General features: G+C 43.4%; 1 protein-coding gene across 2 annotated transcripts in view; it reads left to right on the top strand.

The window, feature by feature from the left end:
- Positions 1-1,056: 1,056 nt before the first annotated feature.
- The window catches only part of SCAMP1 (secretory carrier membrane protein 1), a 44,498-nt gene continuing 23,046 nt past the window's right edge, over positions 1,057-22,508 (top strand). Inside the window, exons 1-2 of one of the 2 annotated variants that reach the window (XM_015419494.1) lie at positions 1,057-1,289; positions 12,427-12,504. In XM_015419494.1, the coding sequence (XP_015274980.1) occupies positions 1,233-1,289; positions 12,427-12,504 (135 nt within the window). In that variant the 5' untranslated portion in view covers positions 1,057-1,232. The remainder of the gene's footprint in view (positions 1,290-12,426; positions 12,505-22,508) is intronic. The other variant, XM_015419501.1, reaches the window with a different exon arrangement.

Raw genomic sequence — 22,508 nt, forward strand, 5'->3', positions numbered from 1 at the left:
GGTGTGATCACGCCTGGATAATCCGTCATGCAATCGTCGCTCTCCCTCGGCAAAAACTCTGTGTGAACAGGGCCCTACTTTACAGGGTTGTTGTGAGGATAAAATGGAGGACCGGAGAATGATATAAGCCACTTTTGGCTTTATTTCTTTATTTTATGAAAATTAAAAGTATACACACCTTCATTTTGTACAAGCAAAACTGCAAATATACTCAGTACTTGCAGCAAACTCATGATGCATCCTATGCTATCTTAGCACATGTATCTTAATTTTTCCCATCTAAGAAACAAGAAAAACCTGAAATCAGAAAATATAATACAGAAAAGGAAGTATTATTTGGTCAGAAATAGTCTTATACAGTCACAATACATTGACAACCAGAATATTGGATACTATGAAGCATTATAACTTCAAAAACATGGATCTCTTTAATGTATCATGACACATTAAAGTGTATTAATTATTGTCAGATTCGTTCACATTTAAATAATAAACACAGTCTTGAATCTATGTTGGATTGTCTACAATATACGCAGGAATTATTGCATCACATTATCTTTTCCCACACAAATGCTTCATTTTGAGTAAAACCTTGTCTTAAAAATAATTCAACCCATTCCAAACAAGATAACCATTGCATAGATTTTTCCCCATTACTCCATAAAATTTCCAAAAACTTTCCACCAGAAAACGTTTTAAATAGCCCTTCCGTCCCCCGTCCCCCCCCGTCCCCGGGCCTTCACATTTCTAACAGGAAAAAGAATGGGAAAAGTTACATTAATAAGAAGCCTCTCCCCACCCCCCTATTCCTTAGAACAGAAACCGATCTAACAGAACAGACGTGACCCTTCAAGACCTACGGGAGAGGAAAAGAAAATCCCTCTCGCGAAGCTAAACACCAACGACAACAACACAAAAGTGCACACTCCCTTCCTCTCTCCGGCTTGACCATCCCGGTTACAAGTTTCCCTTCCACGCCGTTCCCATTTTCCTGTCAGGGAGCCGTTGCCAATTGGCACGTTACTTCCGGGGCAGCCATTTTGGAGGGGGGGGGTGCCTGGGCGGTCTATCCGGGGTTTAGCGGGTGGGACTCGGAGCGGATCCGCTTGCGGTGACATCGGCGGCGGGGGGAGGGGGGTGGCAACCTTCGGGGCGCTCGACTGGAGTCCCTGTCGCCGCCGCCCCACGCAACGCAGAGCCCGACCGACCGACCCTGCCCTCTCCCACCCACCATGTCGGATTTTGACAGCAACCCCTTCGCGGACCCGGACCTTAACAACCCCTTTAAGGTAAACGCGACGGGGAAGGGGGGAAGCTGTTAATGTTTTTGAGGCTGGGGAGGTCCCGGTTTCCTTAGTCTTGTGAAGGTGCATGTAAATGCCCCGCGCACACACCGCCACCCTTGTGAGGTAGCCTGTAAAATGATGCCTCTGTCCTGCCCCACCCCCTTTCCCTGGGAGCCTTCCCTCCCCCCAAACCCTGCTGTGTTTTGCCGGCGAAGCCAGGCTGGGAGAATCAGGCGTCCCTGTGGCTCGAAAGGCAGCTTTTCCCTTGAGGCTTTTATAGCAGCCCGGCTCGAGCTGGTCCCCCATCCCGCAGCGACTCCTTGGCCCGTCGGTGCCGCTCAGAGGCCTCCTCGGAGCGAAGGTTCCTACCCCCCACCTCAGGCTCTCGGCCTTCCTTGTACCTCCCTCTTCTTCAAGAGAAAGGGTTAATCGCATCCCGTTGGCGTGGGATGTCGAGGGATGATGACCAAGGTTGGTGAATGCTGCAGTCTTCTATGGCTGTGTATCCCCAGTGGATGAAGAAGGCTTCTTGTCAATCTGAGCTGACACCACCAGGTGATAGATCCGGTGGGGAGCTCCATCTTCCTCATCCCTCGACCTGTAAGGGAAATAAATCCCTGTAGTTTCCTAAACTGACAAAAGGACACAAAATGGATGACAGATTCTGGAACAAAGTCTTCTAAGAGCCACTTCTTAGTGGCATCTATTAACAGCCCATGAATTTAGCTGCTTTACTCTTGGTTTTAGTATTGCTGTATTTCTTGCTGTCAAAAGGTGTGATGTTAGGAATGAGATCTGTGTTAACAGCTTCAGTTTACAGCCAGATTGAAGAAAAACTAAAGTAGCCAGATATGTAGTTTAATTTAGCTCCTAAACTGAATACACATTCTTCATTTTCGCCATTGCCTTCCCCTTTTTGTCTCCTTTATCCCAGATTTAATTGCACATTTTCAAGAAGGGACCTGTCACCCTGTACACTGTAAAACAATATGTGCATTAACAATGTCATGTGAATAATTCTTCCAGGGATATCATGAAATCTTCTCTTCATGCCATCATAGTGCCAGCATAAATTTACTATATACCAACAACTAGTTCATAAAATAATAAAATTAATGGGTATAGAACAAAGTATGCCTTGAAAAAATTCCATCCCATTTCCCTCCCAACCACGTAAAGGCCGCCATCCTAAGAACACTTACTTTCTCTGAGTAAGCCCCTTGGAATAAAATGAGACTTACTTCTGAAAAGACCTACCTAGAACAGTCCCAAAATTTCATCTGCTGGAATTCAGTAAACTCTCAGGGTTTAAGCAGGTTGATTTATTTCCCTTTTTTCCTTTAGTTCACAGTGGCTGTCAACAATCATTCCCTTCTGGAGCATACTAAGTCATCATCAGGCCATTTCTTTTAGTCCATTTACAAAGTATTTTTTTAAATACTTGGAGAGCCTATTACCTTGGTTGTAGATAGCCTGGTTTTGCAGCTTTAATTATCCACAAAGTGTCTGGCCGCTGTTAACTGCAGAGATGCTTTGTGGCACTTGTGGGATACTTTTTTTAGTACTTTAAATCCACAATTCTACACAGAAAAATTCAATAAGAATAGCTAGGCTTGTCATTTATTGCAAAGGTGACAGGGCATATTTATCACTGAGACTTGTTGGGGGGAGGGTTTAACCTCTCCTAACTGTTTCCCCCATGGTAATCGGTGACACATCAGCATAGGTCAGCATAGTGGGGTGGTGATGCCATTGTAGTCTGTAAGGGCTCCATCCTCCTATCATGGTGCCCTACCCAGGAGTCAGGACACTTCTGGTTTTGTGGCTGTGTACCTAAAGGTAGGACTGAGAGACAGGATTGGGATTCTGTTGATGTACCACCTACCCTGCCCTGACTTGGATGATCCAGGCTAGCCAGATCTTGTCAGATCTCAGAAGCTAAGTAGGGTCAGCCCTGGTTTGTACTTGGATAGGAGGCCTCCAAAGAAGTCCAGGGTTGTTATGCAGAGGAAGGCAATGGCAAACCACCTCTGAATGTCTCTTGCCTTGAAAACCCCATGAGATGTTACCAGAAGTCAGTTTCAATTTGATGGTCCTTTACACACACGCACCACCTACCCCACTGCCTAACAGTCTCACTGCCTGAGGTCACACAGGTGGTCTCAGGGGTGAAGTTGAGGACCCCTAGGCTGGTGGTCCTGGAGGACCTCAGGTCCTGCTGAGGCTATCTTATCAGAAATGGCTCAGGATTTCATGGCCTCCATGAAAACTATGGGCCCTGTTTTAGGTAATAACTGATCCGACACATTGTGCAGGTCACACTCTTGGTGTTGTATTTTGTCCTGGGTGGTTGGAATGCAGTCTGAGGGTGGAGGAATTGATGATGGTTCCTTTGTCAGATTGCTGTTTGCTCAGACTTAGACATACAGGGGCACCAAGTCTTTGCAGGTGTGAGGATTTGTTGAAATGATCTGCCCCCAGACCAGACAGAGCTGAATAGCTCTTTTGGGTATGATTGGTGCTCCTTTCAATGCTCTGGTTGACCTCTGGAATAAGGAAATGACCTGGGCAGTTGACAGAGTTGTTTCCAGGCATCTTCTCTTGAGTGTTAGAGCCCAGGTAGCTCCTTGCTTTCCTGAGGGGCTGCAGACAATGAAAATACAAAGGAGACAGCTAGAACAACAGTGGAGGAAGATTTGGGACAAATCCAACAAGACACAGGTGCAAGCTCATTTTATGGTGGAACCCCCCCCACACACACTTTTCTGCCACCATCAGGTCAGTGGAGGTGTTCTGGCTAATCAGAGGCCTGCCACATCTGGCCTGCAAGAGGGGTTGTGATTGCTCAGTGGCCCACTGTGACTGTTTTGCTCAGCATTTTGCAGATAAAATCTCTTGCATCTGTTTTCACTTGGACTTTATATTAGCATTGATAGGTTCAGATGGTGCCAGGGTAGTGACTTGTCCAGTTTGGGATAATTTCAGTTTATTTGGTCTGAAGATATCAGCAGGATTCTTGGACATTTGAGGCCTAAGACTTGCTTGCATGGCATTTGCTCTTTCTGACTACTTGAATCTGTGGGGATGAGGTTTGGCTGACTAGGTTTGAGAGGTAGTTAATGCCTTCTGAAGATAGGGAGTGGTTGCCCCAGCTTTGAAACAGGCTGTGGTGCATCCACTTCCAAAGAAGCCTACCTTGTACCCAGGAATCTCAATACCTATCAACAAGTCTCAGATGTTCCATACTTGAGCAAGGTGATTGAATGGATGGTAGCTGCACAATTTCAAACTTTCCTGGGTGAGGTGATTTTTGGGGGGATTATTTTCAGTCTAGTTTTAGGCCTGGTTTTGGGACTGAAATGGGCATGGTCGCCCTGGCAGATGGTCTGCTCTGGGAGATGGACATAGGGAGTGCAATTCTGTTATTCTCCTAGACCTCTAAGTGGGATCCTTCTGGCCTGCCTTTCCAAGCTGGCAATGGGAGGCACCATTTTGTGGTGGTTCTGGTCCTACCTGGAGGGTGGGTTTCAGAAGGTGGTGCTGGAGGATTGCTGCTCTGCCCTTTGGCCCGCAGGGTCCCTCAATGTTCCATCTTGTCCTCTATGCTCTTTACATGAATGCTGAATGAAGTCATCTGTTGATTTGGGCTGGGTTGTTGTCAGTCACCAATATGCAGATGAGACTCAGCTCTGTCTTGCACTTTTGGCTGATCCCAGGGAGGCTGTAGAGCCTGAAATGGTGCCTCGAGACAGTTTTGTAGTGGATGTGGGCTAATAAACTAAAGCTCAATCTCCACAAGACTGAAGTGCAACTGGTGAGCTGAAGGTCTGACCTGGGATTTAACTGAGGTCACGAAGAGTCGGACCCGACTGTGCAGCTGAACAACTACTGTTCTGGATGGGGTTGCATTCCCCTTGAAGGAACAGGTGACAGCTGTGCCTGGAGTTCCTTTTACCTGCTATGACTGGTTAACCTGCTGCAGCCTTTTCTGGGCAGAATAGATCTGGCCACTGCGATACATGCCCTGGGTACATCTAGATCAGATTACGCTCTATGTGGAGCTGCCCTTGAGAAGTGTTTGGAATCTTCATTTGTTGCAAAACGCTGCAGCCAGGATGTTGACTGGAGTGGGTTGTAGGGACCATATCACTCCAGTCTTGGCCCATCTACTATGGCTGTCTGTTCTGGGGCATTATTTTAAGGTGCTGGCACTGACCCTATGTGGTTTGGGACCAACATGCCTGAAGGACTGCCTACTACCTTATGAACTTACCTGACCACCATAGTCTTCTGTAGAGGGCCTTCTTGATTGTGGCACCAAAATTCTTGAAGTCGCTCCCCAAGGAGGCTTGACTGTCACCTTTTGTTTCCATCTTCTTCCAGTGGGTGAAGACTTTTTTTTGTTTCATTTGGCATTCTGTCAGTGACCCCTTCTTTCTGCCCTATGTTTTTATTGTTGGTTCTAGGGTTTTGTGTGTATTTTAGATCTGGTTTTAATTGTTTTTAATAATGTGTTTTTGTTGGTTTCAATAGTTTTTGAGATGTGAAATTATTATGTATGTTTTAATTTCTGAGTTGTCTTGGTGGTCCTTATTAGGGCAGAAAGGCGGGATATAGATTTTGTAAAATAAAATACATACATTTATGCTTTAAAGTTTAAAGGGTTTCTCCAAAGAAACCTGGAAGTTGTAGTTTAGTGACGACACTGATAATTCTGTGTTGGAGATTGTTCACCAATGTGAACAGCAGTACCCAGAGTACCCTGGGTAGAGGGAGTTACTGGAAAACCAGTTTGTGGTGTAAATTTGTCCAAAAAGTCCTGTAACACCTTTATTGTGACATAGCTTTCATATCCTAAATGCTACTCATGGACCATTTGCAAGGCTGAAGTAGTGACTATCAAGAGCCAAGCATTAAGGAATTCAGTCAGGCCTAAATATTTTTTAAAGATTTCACAGTGGCTTAAAACACATGTTGCACACGAATGTGTTCTCTGTGTAATAAGCCTAAATGCAATCTACTTGAAATTACTGTTAGGTTCTTATTCTCCTTTGAAATGAACAGGTTTAATTCCTTCTTAAAAGAGTCACAAAAGTCAAGCAATACTAATTTAAGAGGATGAAAATACGTCATATCGGAGTTTCCAACTATCTTAACTGACTTCTATCTTATGAAGTTTCTAACTTCATATAGCAGATGTTTCTAAGCAGACAAGACAACATGGAAATATTCTCCATTGGTGAAAGGTCTGAAAATCATTGCTGTATAACAGAGTTATCAGATCACTACCACCATAATACTGGTTATTTATTTACTTACATTTATAGTCCTAAAGTGCTGGTATTGACATTTATATGTAAATAATTGGGTAAGTCCAAATCCTGTTCTCAAGCTCAGAGCACTTTAAGAAACACAACTGTAATTTTTTTAAGACTCTGGCGTTCTAATTCTCAGCATAGTACATCTGTGAGCCTCACATAGATTTACCCAAAGCTTGCTAGTCTTTATTGCAGATCAGGTATTTTGATATCAGCACGTGCAGCACACCTGTGCCAAACAAGGATTGTTGTAGAAAACTCCCTGTGTACTTTTGTATGTCCTTTGGAGATATTGCTTTTGATGATAGCTCTTGGGTTTTGGATGCTAGAAATGAACAATGTGTACCCTGATTGGGATAGTATCTGGCTGGCCTCTGTTAAAAACAGAATGGTGGATTAGACAGCCTGATCCAGCAAATTAACTCTTATGGAGGTTTTAAGTGTTCTATGTTCACTAGGAATAAGGCCTGTTGTGAAAATAAATACAATGAGCCAGGCCCGTAGCTACAGTGGGGCATCTCGGGGCTAGCCCCCCCCCCCATTACAAAAAACCGCATTTACTATTTGGAGTGGGGAGGTACTATTGCTGCTTCATCCTTAAAAATTGTAGAAAGTAGTAGGTTATCTTCATATCCTGTCTTCAGTGCTGGAAAGTACACTGCTGACTAAAATTTTGGTGCTATTTCCTAGGAATTGTGTCACTTTTTTGCCATCTCTATGCAGGCTCAGTTTCCAATACATTTATATTGTGTCATGAAAATAGTTTTCCGTTCTGTATACATTGTTCCATTTTTTGTGATAGTATGTATATTCCCCTTTCTGAAGTGTTGTGCTATAGTCATACTGCCTCAGTATGACAGTGTGTTAATACAAATGGTATATAACTGTTCAGTTACTGTCTTTTGAGGGGGGGGGGTAGGTTTCTCTGCCTTACTGCCAGCAAGTTTAATATTCTGTTCCTTGTTCTTATTCTTTAATTCATTATGGTATTTAAAAAAGAAATGGGTGGGAGGATGAGGATGGAATTAGTTTCTCGAATGATTTGAAAATATTTGGTTTCTTCCTTTGTGTTAATTTTAAGAGAACAATAATTCACAACCGGATCACTTCTGTACTGAAATGCATCTTCAAAGTTCTGGCAGAAGTCCAAAACATCATAACCAGCTTAAGACCATTTTTTGTTTTTGTGTGCTAAACATAACACTTGAAGGCTACTGTGCTTTCATGGTGACTATAATCAATGTCAGAGCTCTTCCTGTTAGGGCTGCTCTTGAAGTCTTTAGAATATGCAGTTGTACATGCCTTGGACCAACCTCTTCTTAGAAGGAAACAAAATGTATGAGTGTAGCGGGCATTTACATCTTTTGCAGAGAGATGGTATGCACCATATCTAGAAGCATGGAAGGCAAATATGTGAATCATGCAAGCTGTCTTTTTCACTAAGTGTGAAGTGGCCCTTGGTTGGTGTCATGTCAAAGGCTCATTACTCTCTCAAATGCTACATAAGAATATTCTTATGTTCTTATGTTCCAACACTCTCCAAAAACTCTCCAACGCTCCAACAAAGGCTCATTACTCTCTCAAATGCTACATAAGATTGTTCTTATGCTCATGTTCCAACACTCTGTCACACAGTGGCCAAATATACCAGGTGCCATCAGGAGGTCCACCAGTGGGGCCAGGACATTAGAAGCCCTCCCACTGTTGACCCCCCCCAAGCACCAGGAAGACAGAGCATCACTTGCCCCAGAGTCCCTATCTATACCTTGTGGCTAATAGCCACTGATGGACCTCTGCTCCATATGCTTATCTAATTCCCTTTTGAAGCCGTCCATGCTTGTAGCCGCCACCACTTCCTGTGGCAGTGAATTCCAAGTGTTAATCACTCTTTGGGTGAAGAAGTACTTCCTCTTATCCGTTCTAACCCGACCGCTCAGCAATTTCATGGAGTGCCCACGAGTTCTTGTATTGTGAGAAAGGGAGAAAAGTACCTCTTTCTCTACCTGCTCTTTCCCATGCATAATCTTATAAACCTCAATCATGTCACCCCTCAGTCGTCGTTTCTCCAAGCTAAAGAGCCCTAAGCGCCTTAACCTTTCCTCATAGGGAAAGTGTTCCAACCCTTTTATCATTCGAGTTGCTCTTTTCTGCACTTTTTCCAAAGCTATAATATCCTTTTTAAGGTGTGGTGACCAGAACTGCACACAGTATTCCAAATGAGGTCTCACCATTGATTTATATAGGGGCATTATTATATTGGCTGATCTGTTTTCAATACCCTTCCTAATAATCCCCAGCATAGCATTGGCCTTCTTTATTGCAGTCACACACTGTCTCGACATTTTCAGTGAGTTATCCACTACAACTCCAAGATCTCTCTCTTGATCAGTCTCTGCCAGTTCAGACCCCATCAACGTGTATTTATAGTTAGGATTTTTGGCTCCAATGTGCATCACCTTGCACTTGGCCACATTGAACCCCATTTGCCATGTTGACGCCCACTCGCCCAACTTTGACAGATCCCTTTGGAGTGCCTCACAATCCTCACTGGTTTTCACCACCCTGAACAACTTCGTATCATCCGCAAATTTAGCCACTTCACTGCTTACTCCCAACTCCAAATCATTAATGAACAAGTTAAAAAGCAGTGGACCAAGTACTGATCCCTGCGGTACCCCACTGCTTACCACCCTCCACTGAGAAAATTGCCCACCTACACTCACTCTCTGTTTTCTATGAACTAGCCAGTTTTTGATCCATAAAAGGACTTGTCCTTCTATCCCATGATTTTTGAGCTTACTTAGGAGCCTTTGATGAGGAACTTTATCAAAAGCTTTCTGGAAGTCAAGGTAAATAATATCTATTGGATCCCCCTTGTCCACATGTTTGTTCACCCCCTCAAAGAACACTAACAGGTTAGTGAGACAAGATCTTCCCTTACAGAAACCGTGCTGAGTCTGCCTCAATAGGTTTTGTTCATCTATGTGCCTACTAATTCTTTCCTTAATAATGGTTTCCACCAATTTACCCGGTATCGACGTCAGACTGACAGGCCTGTAATTTCCCGGATCTCCTCTGGAACCCTTTTTAAAGATGGGAGTGACATTAGCTACCTTCCAGTCCTCAGGAATGGAGGCTGATTTTAAGGAGAGATTACATATTTTTGTCAGGAGATCCACAAGTTCACAATTGAGTTCTTTCAGAACTCTTGGATGTATGCCATCTGGGCCTGGTGATTTTTCAGTTTTTAAGTTGTCTATCAGTTTTAGGACCTCCTCTCTCGTCACCTCAATCTGACTCAGGTCTTCCAACACCCCTCCTGAAATCAGTGGTTCTGGAGTGGGCAAGCACTTCTCATCTTCCACAGTGAAGACGGAGGCAAAAAATGCATTTAGCTTCTCAGCCATTTCCCTATCATCCTTCAATACTCCTTTTACCCCTTGGTCGTCCAAGGGCCCCACTGCCTCCCTGGCTGGTTTCCTGTTTCTAATGTATTTGAAGAAAGTTTTATTGTTGGTTTTTACGTTTTTTGCTATATGCTCCTCATATTCCCTTTTTGCATGCCTGACCACAGACTTGCATTTTATTTGCCATAGCCTGTGTTCTGTTTTATCAGCCTCACTGTGACTAGCTTTCCACCGCTTAAAGGAATCCTTTTTACCTTTTACAGCTTCCATTACTTTGTTTGTTAACCATGTAGGCTTTTTCTTATACCTGTTTGTGCCTTTCCTAACCTGCGGAATATATTTTATTTGAGCTTCTAGAATTGTAGTTTTAAACAGTTTCCAAGCTTCCCCAATGGTTTTGACCCTTTCTACTTTTCCCTTCAGTTTCCTCCCCACATGTCCCCTCATATCAGAAAAATTACCCCTTTTAAAGTTAAAAGTGGTTGTGTGAGTCTTTTTGGCCAATTCTCTATTTGTACAAATGATGAACTCAACAACATTATGATCACTGTTCCCAAGCGGTGCAATCACTTTTACATCTCTCACCAGGTCTTGAGTGTTACTTAGGACCAAATCAAGGATCACCTCTCCCCTGGTAGGTTCCGTGACCATCTGCTTCATAGCACAGTCATTTATAGTGTCTAGAAAATCTCTTTTTCTCGACTAGAACACATATTGACCCAATCAATGTGTGGGTAGTTAAAATCACCTATTATGACACAGTTTCTTTGTCTAGCTGCTATCTTTAATTCATTCATCATTTTATAATCCTCCTCTATCTTTTGATCTGGTGGGCGATATATAAATTTGGGGGGAGGTAGGTATTATTTTCTATAGCAGCAAAATAGCTGCTGAGAACCAAAACGGGAGGGAAGTGTAGTATTTCCTCCCTTGAAGAAGAAAAATGGAGAAGTGGATTGGAATGACTTCTGTCTCTCCCTAAATGCAAAAAAGTGTCTGAGGCAGAAGGCTGCCCACATCTATTCCCAGGAAATATTGGTAGCAGAGAGCAGTGTCCAGGCATGAGTTCTCAGCTAGCCAGTGCTGAAAGTTAGCATGAAAAGAAGCAAGAGGCTTAACTCTCTGTCTTAAATAGGGGAGAGGGGATTTGCATGGAGGCGGCACACCCTCAAGTGTGCTTTGTCTGAGCTCAGTCTCCCTATACAAAGGATCCTTTACACAGTGATAAGGAACCTCCCCAAAAAGTTTAAAGGTGTTTGAGTGTGTGTGTGTGTGTGTGTGTGTGTGTGTGTGTGTGTACGCGTGCATGTGAAAGTGGGGATGAATGTGGCTTGTCTCTGAGGCCAATTTCCTATACCTCCCAACTACTTCTCCCTTCCCCCTGAAATTTTTTAAACAGGTCCTCAGAAGTTGAATTCTAAACGTCTCTGTTCTAGCTATACATCCTTTTGGAATTTGACAAATTTCTACTCTATGTTCATATGGTTTTACATTACCTCCTGTGTTTCATAATTGGCATAGTATTGTGAGGGCTATTGTTGTAGGTAAGGTCTATGTGGTGTGTTTTGGCAGGATAACATATTCCTATACATAAGCTCCTAAATTTTATTGGATATATGTTTTTCAATTTATCTGTGATGGTGGCTCAGCTGAAAACTGAGCTCTAGTCCGTATTCTGAGGGGAAACTGTTTTCCTCAAATAAATCAGTGTGTGACAGATGGGACATCTCAAAATTGTGTTAATCTAGATTTATAAGAAGATCTGGATAAAATGAGTTGCCATGCAGAGTTCTCTCTCTGTCAGACCTAAATGTGAAATCCTTCCACTATATGACAATTAAAATTTTTTGAATGCTTTGCTGACATTTTTATTTTGAAATGCTTATATCACAGTACATTTTTGTATTGTAGGAATTTAAAAGATATAGTTCTAATGTATAATGTTTCCCAAACAGACTTCAGTGATTGGCTCCATCAGTAGTGGTATATTTCTGTCAAAACTTTAGATTAAAAATCCTATTCATATTTCTTGGGATTTAATGCTGAGTGAACATACATAGAAACAGGCTCTCCACATTGTAAAGACATAAAACTTCTTTTTGGGGTAATTTGTTTGGTTTGTCTTAAGTTTGTGCTAAAATGGTAAGATTAGAATTCCTGCAATGTCTCTCAGATATAATGAATGCAGCCAACTTCCCCCCAGTTTGGGTATTTGCATCTGGTAATTCAGTCATATTGTGAACTCTGGAAATGCAACAATCTGTGTTGGATAATTGCTACAATCCAAAGTTAGAAGGTCATTATTGGAATTGGGGCTATATTGGCAATAATTGTATTAGTGAATGTGTTGGGATTGGTACTACCACATGAACGGTGCATATGCATGCTTTATCTAATGATTTACTCTCTATTTAGGATCCTTCAGTTACACAAGTGACAAGAAATATTCCTCCAGGACTAGATGAATACAATCCTTTCTCAGATTCCAGAACAGTAAGCATTCCTTGTTGTGGAATCCTTTTTAAAATAAATGTTGAACTGAGTACGATTCTACAAACCTTTTAAAATGAAACATTGAATTGATATTAATTTTGACCAATCATGTTTGTAGCAGCCTATTAAAGTCACTTATGATAAAGAATTCAACATTCATAAAATACTAGCATAAGAACATAAGAGAAGCCAATGTTGGATCAGGCCAATGGCCCATCTAGTCCAACACTCTGTCACACAGTGGCCAAAAATACCAGGTGCCATCAGGAAGTCTGGCAGTGGGGCCAGGACACTAGGAGCCCTCCCACTGTTGCCCCTCCCCAGCACCAAGAATACAGAGCATCACTTGCCCCAGACTGAGAGTTCCTATCTAGGCTGTATTACAGAAGTTTGCATTTAATAAGTGTAGATCAGTGTCTGCTCAAAGAACTGCCCGATGAGGTCTGAGGGGGCAATAAAATTCTCACACTCCAAAATTCCATCCAGCATAAGTTTGGCTTGCTCTGTGCTGAAACCCTGGCCTCTGTTATGAATAGGGTTGCTAGCTCTGGGTTGGATATACCTAGGGTTGCCAGGTCCCCTCGTTGCCCCAGTGGGGAGATTTGGGGCCTGCTGACCAGCTGGAGGGCCCTCCTAGCAGGAGGAAGGGAGAGGGGTGGGCTCGGGCCACATGTTTGCGAGTGGGGTAGAGGCCGCAATGCACGGGGCTGGGGGAAATCAGCCCTGCATGCCACAACCCCCACCCCACTCACTGGTCGGCAGGCCATGTGATTCCCACAAATCACCTAAAGCCCTTTAAATTTGGCAGGAGGGGAAGGAGTCGGGTGGCTGGGTGGGTGGTTACTCTTGGAGGTGGGGCTTGGGGGCACAGATTTCCCCCAACTACCAGAAGCAGGGGAAACCCCACCCGTACCTGGGGGCTGGCAACCCTAGATATACCTGGAGATTTTGGGGGTGGATCCTGGGGAGGGCAGGGTTTGGAGAGGGGAGGGACTTCAATGGGATATAATGTCATAGAGTCCACCTTCCAGAGTGGCCATTTTCTCCATCTGAACTGATCTTTATCACCTGGAGATCAGTTGTAATCCCAGGGGATCTCCAGCAGCCTCCTGGAGATTGGCAACCCTAATTATGAAACAAGCATGATCCCAAGATTTACATTAAGATTTCATTTCCAAGTTGTTCTAGTTATTGAATGGGCTGCATGCAAGGAGAGGAGGAAGAGCCTGAGGATTACCTAGGTTCATTCACAAAAAGACAAATCATGGTTTAGTGTTGTATCTGAATTGTTCATTGATCACTGTCAAATTTCAGGTGTTTTTGGTAAGGGTAGTTTGTCAATGGTTAAAGTACACTAAAGAGGAAGAGAAAAGAGATTTGAGGAGAACCTGGGAAGGTAACGGCAGTGTGACAGATAACTGCTAAGTGTATGCTTGGCAGTCTCCCTGTTAACTGTAACTTCCACATGCCCTGTAGGCTACTGTTGAAGAATGACGTCCAGTGCTACTAACTGGGAAATATTCTACTTATATACAGCACACTATGCAGGAGGTGGATATGAGAGATATTAAACAAAATCATGCACACTGGGTGGGTACAGTTGCCCAAGGAACAGTGTGGGGATGGAGTAGAGAGGGTAATACCAGGATTTAATTATCAGTTGGGAGGATTCATAAAACAAGAGTCATTTTTCTGTTGGGTGTTGGAAAAGTGTCTGTCATGATAGTGGGCATATTTTTTCTTAGATGGATCCCTTGTTTTTGGAAGTGGATAGGAAAATACAACAGATGGTGCCCACCTTTATTAATTGCTTAGGTTATGCTGAGAATTAAACAACTGACACAAGGCCACTGAGTTATTGATTTGAACCCGGGTCTCCCTAGTCTTAGGTATGACGCTCTAGCCATGATGCCACTTTCTCTTTCTATGGGCTAATCAGATTGAGATGATACATTATGAAATGAGAACTATTCCAGTCTCTTGATGACTGCTGTTACCTTAAAGTTTTTCTCAGTAATGATCTCTATCAGATTATGCCTGGTTTACTAGCAAGACTGTGTGAATACCACTAGTGAGAATTTCAGTTGGCAATTTATCTCTCTGCAAGCAATAGTTTGTTTTGACACAATTTTTATATTACCCGTTCTGTCTCTGGCCATACACTTAAAACTAGTGTTTCCTGTAAGCTAAATAAATTTGAGCTAGCTCACAGTTTTTTAGCTTCCGGCTCACACATTTGCGCCTTAGCTCGGGAAGGACGGCTTCAGAGCAAACTAATTTATGCAGCAGCCAAATCACTTGCTCACAACCTTAATGCCGGTAGCTCACAAAGTAGAATTTTTGCTCACAAGACTCCACAGCTTAGAGGGAGCATTGCTTAAAACTGGTTGATATCTCCAGCTTTATTGAAGGATTACATAATTAGTGTATTTTGAGGGTTCCAGTATTAATAATATGTTACCATTATTCTAAACTAACCTGTTAGTGAGCCTGCATATAAGCTTTCAAGGAAAATGGGATTTTTTTCAGGCCAAATATATATGAAAAGTTAGCTGACTCTCAGCTATATGACGAGCTGTATAACATATTGAGCAAGACTGTTCTGATAGTATAATGGAAAGCATGGTACTTGACAGAACATGCAGATACATTTCAAGTATCTTCTGAGTTTTTTTTAATGTAACAGATATATTTGAATCCAGTGTTGGTCTCTAAGGTGCTACTGGATTTGGATCTGTCTCTACTACTGCAGACCAAAATGGCCATCCTCTGAAACTGTCTTTTAAAGGTGAAAACTCACAATTTATTTGATATTTATATGCATACAGCGCTTGTACATTGTGCCTTGTGCAGGTATGATTTTTGTGAAGGCGTGTGCTATAAAGGCATGTGCTATAAAGACATGCTAATTTTTTCACATAATTTCATATTTATGTTTTGTGGTTATTATTTTCAAAAGCCGCTGTAAGGAACTATACTTATTAATCAGGGCAGACTTTCCAGAGTACATTTCATCAAAGTTCTTTGTTCAGCTAGCGCCAGCAATGTGGTTCAGAAAACTTTCTTGTAACTTTAATTGCAGTCAGATTGTCTGTATTCATATGCCAATTTAACTTTGGCTAAATAAAAAATGTGCATGAATCCGGCTTGTGCCAGGCTTCAATGTGCACCTGCCTCCTCCCCTCTTCTCTTCTTCAGCCGCATTTTAAACACTGTTTTGGCTTCATTAGCATGTATTGCCAGGTAACTGTGGTCTTGCATTTTGTAGCTTGTACTCCTTGGATTTGTTTTTGTTCTGTGGAAAAGAACAGTCTAAACCACATTTATGCAGTGTTTGCAGATTCTCATATGGTGAACAGCACATAAGTTTAGTGCACTCCTTATGTATGAAACATAAAAGTTCATAAAACTGTTATGTTTTTACCCCTAGTTACTGTCAGCACGCAGTATTCTTCTAGTTATATGAATATATGAAGTCCCATTAGCTTCATAGAACAAACGTCTATAGTACTGATATTGAGACAAGACAAAGACTATATGATGACAGTCCTTTTCATAAGGACATTTTTCTTATGTTGCTGTAGGTTAAAATATCTGTAAAAATATGTTCAGCATGTTCATGTCCTTGTCTAGAATATGGGCAAGATAATGATGCTGAGACCACAATAAAGGAGAGTACTGTATCTTCTGTAGAAACAGAAGAAAGCTGTTTTTCCTTTCCTGCTTTTCCTGCTTTTCCCCGCTGATGGCTCAGTGTGTGTAAAATTTACAAACTTTGTGGTTGAAATTGGCTTGTGTATGGTACACTCCTTGCAGCCTTGATCTTGCATTACAGCAATGCAGAAACCTTTCACGTGTTTGTATTTAAACTTACATTTGAATAGACTCTTTTAAAACTGTGTAGAAAAGTGCAGTAAACCAAAAGCAGACTTTTGATCTGTTTAGCATGCTAATCTATGCAAATAACAGGAAAAAGATCTCAATAGTTTTTGGAGTCTCTCTGCTGAGCTATTGTCAGCACTAGCAAACAGGCTGTGATACCTCTTGGATCTAGGCATTTGTGTTCTGGATAATAAGCTTGTCTTTTCCATGCTTGAACCATTTTGCTATACTTGATATTAGAGTTCAATTGTTTAAAGGAGTGGATTCAGACCGATTTTCCCCCAAAAGAGCATAATAGTGAATTCTTTAGTTTCCTGATTTTTTTTAATTCCTTGCCTATTGTTGTTCATGGCCTGTTGTAATCAGACTGGAAGAAGATATTGTTAATTAAATCTTTAAGTCTGTAAAATGTGCAAAGAACCAGTGCTGGTAATCATTCACAGTATTTTTGTATTATGTTATGAATTAATATAAAATATTGCACCTTACATATGTGAGATAACATGCCAGAATTCAGAGAGATATTTTAGGTCCCCAGGATCTATGCTTAACAGTATAATGTTAGCTTTTCCCCCTCTGACCTATAGACTCATATCCCATGTCACAAACTGCTTTTGAATTTCCCTGAAGGAATGTATATATAGAACAATCACTTCCATGTTTATAAAGGGTCTGCAGGCAGCCCTTTATATTTTAATTTTAGCAATATTTGTGTTTGTACTATTTGTTACTGATTATTATTCTGTACATTTAAAATACAATTGTTATTGCGAAGCTTAACTTAGGGTTTAACAGAGATGGCCAATATGCCTTATTCCAGTATAGTAACATTCACTTAGCCAGGGTTTTGGATCATAAAGCCCAGGGACTTTACCAGCCTCTATGGGCTTCTTCTTTTCTGCATGTGGCATCCCTGCCACATTCTATACATATTACTGAGCCATGATTGGGAAGCTGATGCCTTTAGTAGGATTAACAAAATGATTTAGCAACAACTGTTATGGAATGCTCCTGCATCATCTTTCCCCCTATTCTATGCTAAAGAGCACAGAAAGTATAGGAGAGTAAATTAAACTGCATTGGAGCACAGCACAGTTGCTAACTGCCACAAAGTGGTGTGCCAGTGAAGAAGGAGATCTGGATTACAGGGATATTTATTTATTTATTTATTTATTAAACTTATATCCCGCCCTCCCCCGTAGGGCTCAGGGTGGCTAACAGGCAATAAACATTGCAACAGTAAAACAAAATTCTCAATATTAAATATTAAAAAATAAATATACATTTAAAAAGCGATTTCAAATACAGAATTAGATTTAAATTTAGGTTTAAATTTAAAATGCTCATAAAGGATCACATCTAACAACTCCACAAAGATGGTGACAGTCCTGTCCGGAGGTTCCCCAAGGTCAGTCGATGTTTTCAAGCATTCCTTCAGATGGTTCAGATGTTTAAAGTGTCCAAAAGGAATCCAGTGCTTCTGATATTTCCTTCTATTCCTAGGGCCTCTTCCACCCCCCATGATGGTAATATATGAGGGGGGCGGAGGGCGGCAGCCCCTACTTAAAAGCCTGGTGGAAGAGCTCCGTCTTGCAGGCCCTGCGGAACTGCATCAGGTCCCGCAGGGCCCGGATCTCCTCTGGGAGCTCATTCCACCAGGCAGGGGCCACCACCGAGAAGGCCCTAGTCCTTGTGGCGACCAACTTTGCATCTCTGGGGCCCGGTATAGTTAGTAAGTATTGGGCCCCAGACCGTAGTGCTCTTGGGGGAACATACGGGGTAAGGCGGTCCCTCAGGTAGGCTGGACCCAGACCATGTAGGGCTTTATAGGTAAGAACCAGCACTTTGAAGCAAATTCGGTACGCTATTGGCAACCAGTGCAGTGCTTTCAGCACAGGCTGAATATGGTCCCTCCTAGAGAGACCCATTAACAGCCTGGCCGCAGCATTCTGCACCAGTTGCAGCCTCCGGATTTGGGACAAAGGCAGCCCCATGTAGAGAGCGTTACAGTGGTCTAACCTCGAGGTGACCGTCGCATGGATCACTGTGGCCAGATCATCTCGGTCCAGGTAGGGGGCCAACTGCCGAACCCGCCGGAGATGGTAAAAAGCGGACTTGACAGTGGCTGCCACCTGGGCCTCCATTGTTAATGCGGAGTCCAGGTGCACTTAGGATGCATTTAGGATGACAGGTTTTGGGCAGATGGGTATTTTTTACTTATAGGATATTTGTGGAAGTTAAGTAGTGGCATTTGTAAAGATGGTGCTGATCATGGAGAGTTGGGAGGTTTATGTGTGCATACTGAGTCCTGGGTAGATATGGGAAGCTGGCCATAAGAGACAGTGATGATGCTTTGGAGAGATAAGCAATGAAAGAGAGGCACAATGGGATTGGATGGTGAGAGATATCTTTAGATATTATATTGTTCTCTTCTCTCTGCTTCCCTCTAGTTCAGACTGCCAACACTTTAATGACATGTTGCTTGGCTCTTTTGCGTATGACCAGAGATGTGGGGTCAAAAATTTACTGGTTCATTTTTTCCTTGGAAAATTTTTCATTTTAAAAGATTCATTGTTTCATAAAATATATAATGGATGGATGCTGTAGGCAAGCTTAGCCGTTTCAAAGTTGTAATTAATGTTATTAAGATTATTATCCCTCGGAATTGTGTGACAAAGTATATGTATTATTGATTCGTAAACTGGAGTGGGGGCGAGAAACCACAAATATGTAATTTAATTTTTTTTAAAGCCAAGTTATGGGTACACTTGATTAGTGTGCAGGTCAAATAAAAATCAAAGTTGTAATTCTTAGGCTGCGGTCACACGGCCAGGAAAATGCGGGGGGAAGCGTGGCTGTTTTCCCCCGGGGGAAATTAAAGCGCGGTTGCACGATCAGACCTCCCGTGGAGGTCCTGTGGAGGTTCCATGGAGGTCCAGTGGTTAAGGGGAGGTGCGGATCACACGGCAAAGAAGCAGGGCCTCGGGGCAAAGAAGCAGGGGCCGCGCGCCGAGGGAAGGTGAGGAGGGGGCTGCCAGAGACAGCCGGCCAAGCGGCGCTGGGGAGAAGAGGGGCCAGCTGCCGACTGGGTGGTGTGGCATCGTGTCGGGCATGACGTTTTCCCCACCAGTGAGGCAGGCAGGGGGTGGGCAGTAGGTCTGGAAGGGCACCAGTCCTTGCTGTCATTGTTTTCTGATTATGTCTTTAGGGGGAGGAAATGACTATGTCATAATACATGAAAACATAAGGCACACAAAGAAAGCTCTTTGAAGCTGACCTTCTAATAGTTTTCATCTAATACGAGAAGCTGTCTCTGTAACGAACATATAAATTATGAGTTGTAGCAGTAGACTTTGGATCAATAAACAAAGCTGTTTTCCTGTGATGGTGCTTCACTGTACAAATCAGACACATTGATGCTCTCTCTCTCTCTAACATATTGACAGAAATGGGGAATTATACATACAGGCTGTGATCCGTGTGAAATTAGCCAGGAAACTCCGCCTCTCTTCCGTCTCTGAAGCGTGGCTTATGCTCCGTGTGACCGCAGCCTTAGTTATGTTTCCTGTCATATGGTGGAAGTGATATTGTAATCACCAATCTAATATGGAACTAATGGGTAATATAAGTGATGCTACAGAGACAGACAGTGAAACAGAAGTGCCCCAGAGAACTCTGTGGAAGAGAGTTAAATTCGTTTGAAACAGATGAGTGGACACATCCCTGGCATTTGATGCACAGTTTTTAGTGTGCTAATTCCGGGAGATCTCCTGCCCATGCCAGGAGGTCTCCAGGTCATTCTGGGAGATTCCCCGGCTTGTCGAGGGGGCCCGAATATCCCCTACTTCCACCCATTCCAGGTGCTGGGGTCCGAAATCTACCCATTTCACCAGATATAACAATTTTCCACGTTTGATCTTAGAGTCCAATATTTTAGAGATCTCATAATGTTCCTCGCCCTCAATCATGATAAGAGGGGGCACCGGTGCCGCAGGACGCCACTTGCTGGAACCAGAATCATTTTTCAGGAGGCTGAAATGAAATACAATTTCCTCAAGTTTTTAGGCAGGTCCAGCTCTACTGCTACATCATTGATAACTTTTTAAACCTTAAACGGCCCAATATATTTCCAACCCAATTTTCTACTCGGCCGTAGCATCTGAATATTTTTTGTGGATACATACACCGAATCACCAGGCTGCAGAGCCCAACCCTCCACCCTTCTCTTATCAGCCTGCACTTTATAAGCCTCCTTAGCAGCATTTAACGTCTTACACAGAAGTGGCCAAGAGTCACGATTTACACCAGTTGCTGGCATCGCTAGAATCTAAGGCCCGTTTCCCTTCCAACAATGGCATTGGCGGGCTGTCATAACCATACAGCGCCTTGAACGGGGACATCCCCGTGGAAGAGTGGCACGTATTATTATAACAGAATTCAGCCAGAGGCAATAAGTCATTCCAATCGTCTTGTTGGTAGTTGGTAAAACAATGAAGATATTGTTCCAAAGTTTGATTCACACATTCTGTTTGCCCGTCAGTTTCTGGGTGGTAAGCACTGCTAAGGCCCTGTTCCACCCCCATCAGTTTCATTAGCTCCCCCCAGAACCGGGAAACGAACTGGGTCCCCCTATCGGAGACCACCTAGTTGGGGAGCATGTGCAAGCGCACCACGTGCACCAGAAACACCTTTGCCAGTGCTTTAGCCGTAGGCAGTGAGGGAAACGGGATGAAGTATGCTTGCTTAGAAAATAAATCAACCACCACCCATATCACAGTCATCGATTTACTCGGTGGTAGATCGCTTACAAAATCCATGGATATAACCTCCCAGGGTCTGCTTGGAGTAGGAAGCGGGTGTAACAGTCCCGGGGGTTTCCCCGGCCTGGCTTTGCTCATGGCACATATTTGGCAGGATTGGATATAAGAAGATAAATCCTTCCACATTTTTGGCCACCAAAATTCTCATTGCAAAAGTTGAAGTGACTTAACAAATCCCGGGTGTCCCAACAGTTTGGAGCCATGCACCGCTTGTAATACCTCCCTCCTGAGTGCAAGGGGAACGAACAGTTTATGTTCCCGGTACCAACAGCCATTGTCCCGTAGTTCAAAATCACCCTTTGCATCTAGAACTGCTTTGTCGCACTCCGAGAACGCGGAGGTGAACTTACTGTGCCAAGTGTCCATCCCCCCCCCTCCTGACTTGAAGGAGTTGGTTGCATCGGCACAGGGGGTGGAGTAGTGAGGCGTGCCTGTTTGCGTGTCGTCACCGCCCTGCCCAGCTGGGAAGGCGTGAACACAGAGTCCAGGATCACCTCCTGTTGGCTATCGTGTTGGGGTAGGCGGGACAGTGCGTCCGCCAACGAATTCGCCGAGCCTGGGAAGTGATGAAGGGTGAACTGGAATTTGGAAAAGAAATCTGCCCATCGAAGCTGTTTGGCATTGAGACACCGAGGCGTTTTGAGTGTTTCTAAGTTCTTATGGTCAGTCCACACCTCGAACGGGACTCTCGCTCCCTCTAACCAATGCCTCCAAGTTGACAGTTGGAGTTTTATTGCCCCCGCCTCCTTCTCCCACACAGACCAGTTCCGTTCAGTGTTATTAAATTTCCTAGACATGTATGCCAAGGAATGAAGCAACCCATCCCCTCCCTCCTGGAGGATGCCCCCCCATGGCCACATCTGACGCATCTGTTTGCACAATGAACTTTTTAGTCTCATCCGGGTGAGCAAGAATGGGTTCCGAAGTGAACAAGGCTTTAAGGCGTTCGAAAGCCTCCTGTCATTCTTTATTCCAAGCAAACGCTGCTCCCGGCTTTGTAACCTCCGGGCCCTTCCCCTTAATTTTTAGCAGAACCGTCAGGGGTAAACTGACCTGGGCAAAATTGGCTAAAAAGTTTCTGTAAAAGCTCGCGAATCCTAAGAAGGATTGGAGCTGGCGTCGGGTGCAGGGTACCCCCCACCCCAATACATCCTGCACCTTTCCTGGATCCTCCAGACCCTTGTCTGAGATTTGATATCCCAAAAAGTCAATGTGTGTCTTATGAAACTCGCACTTAGATAGTTTTGCAAACAGTTTGTGCTTGTGTAATGTGGTTAACACCTCTCTCACCAATTTCACGTG

This window comes from Gekko japonicus, unplaced genomic scaffold, assembly GCF_001447785.1.
Source record: "Gekko japonicus isolate JY-2015 unplaced genomic scaffold, Gekko_japonicus_V1.1 scaffold206, whole genome shotgun sequence".
NCBI classification, from domain to species: Eukaryota; Metazoa; Chordata; class Lepidosauria; order Squamata; family Gekkonidae; genus Gekko; species Gekko japonicus.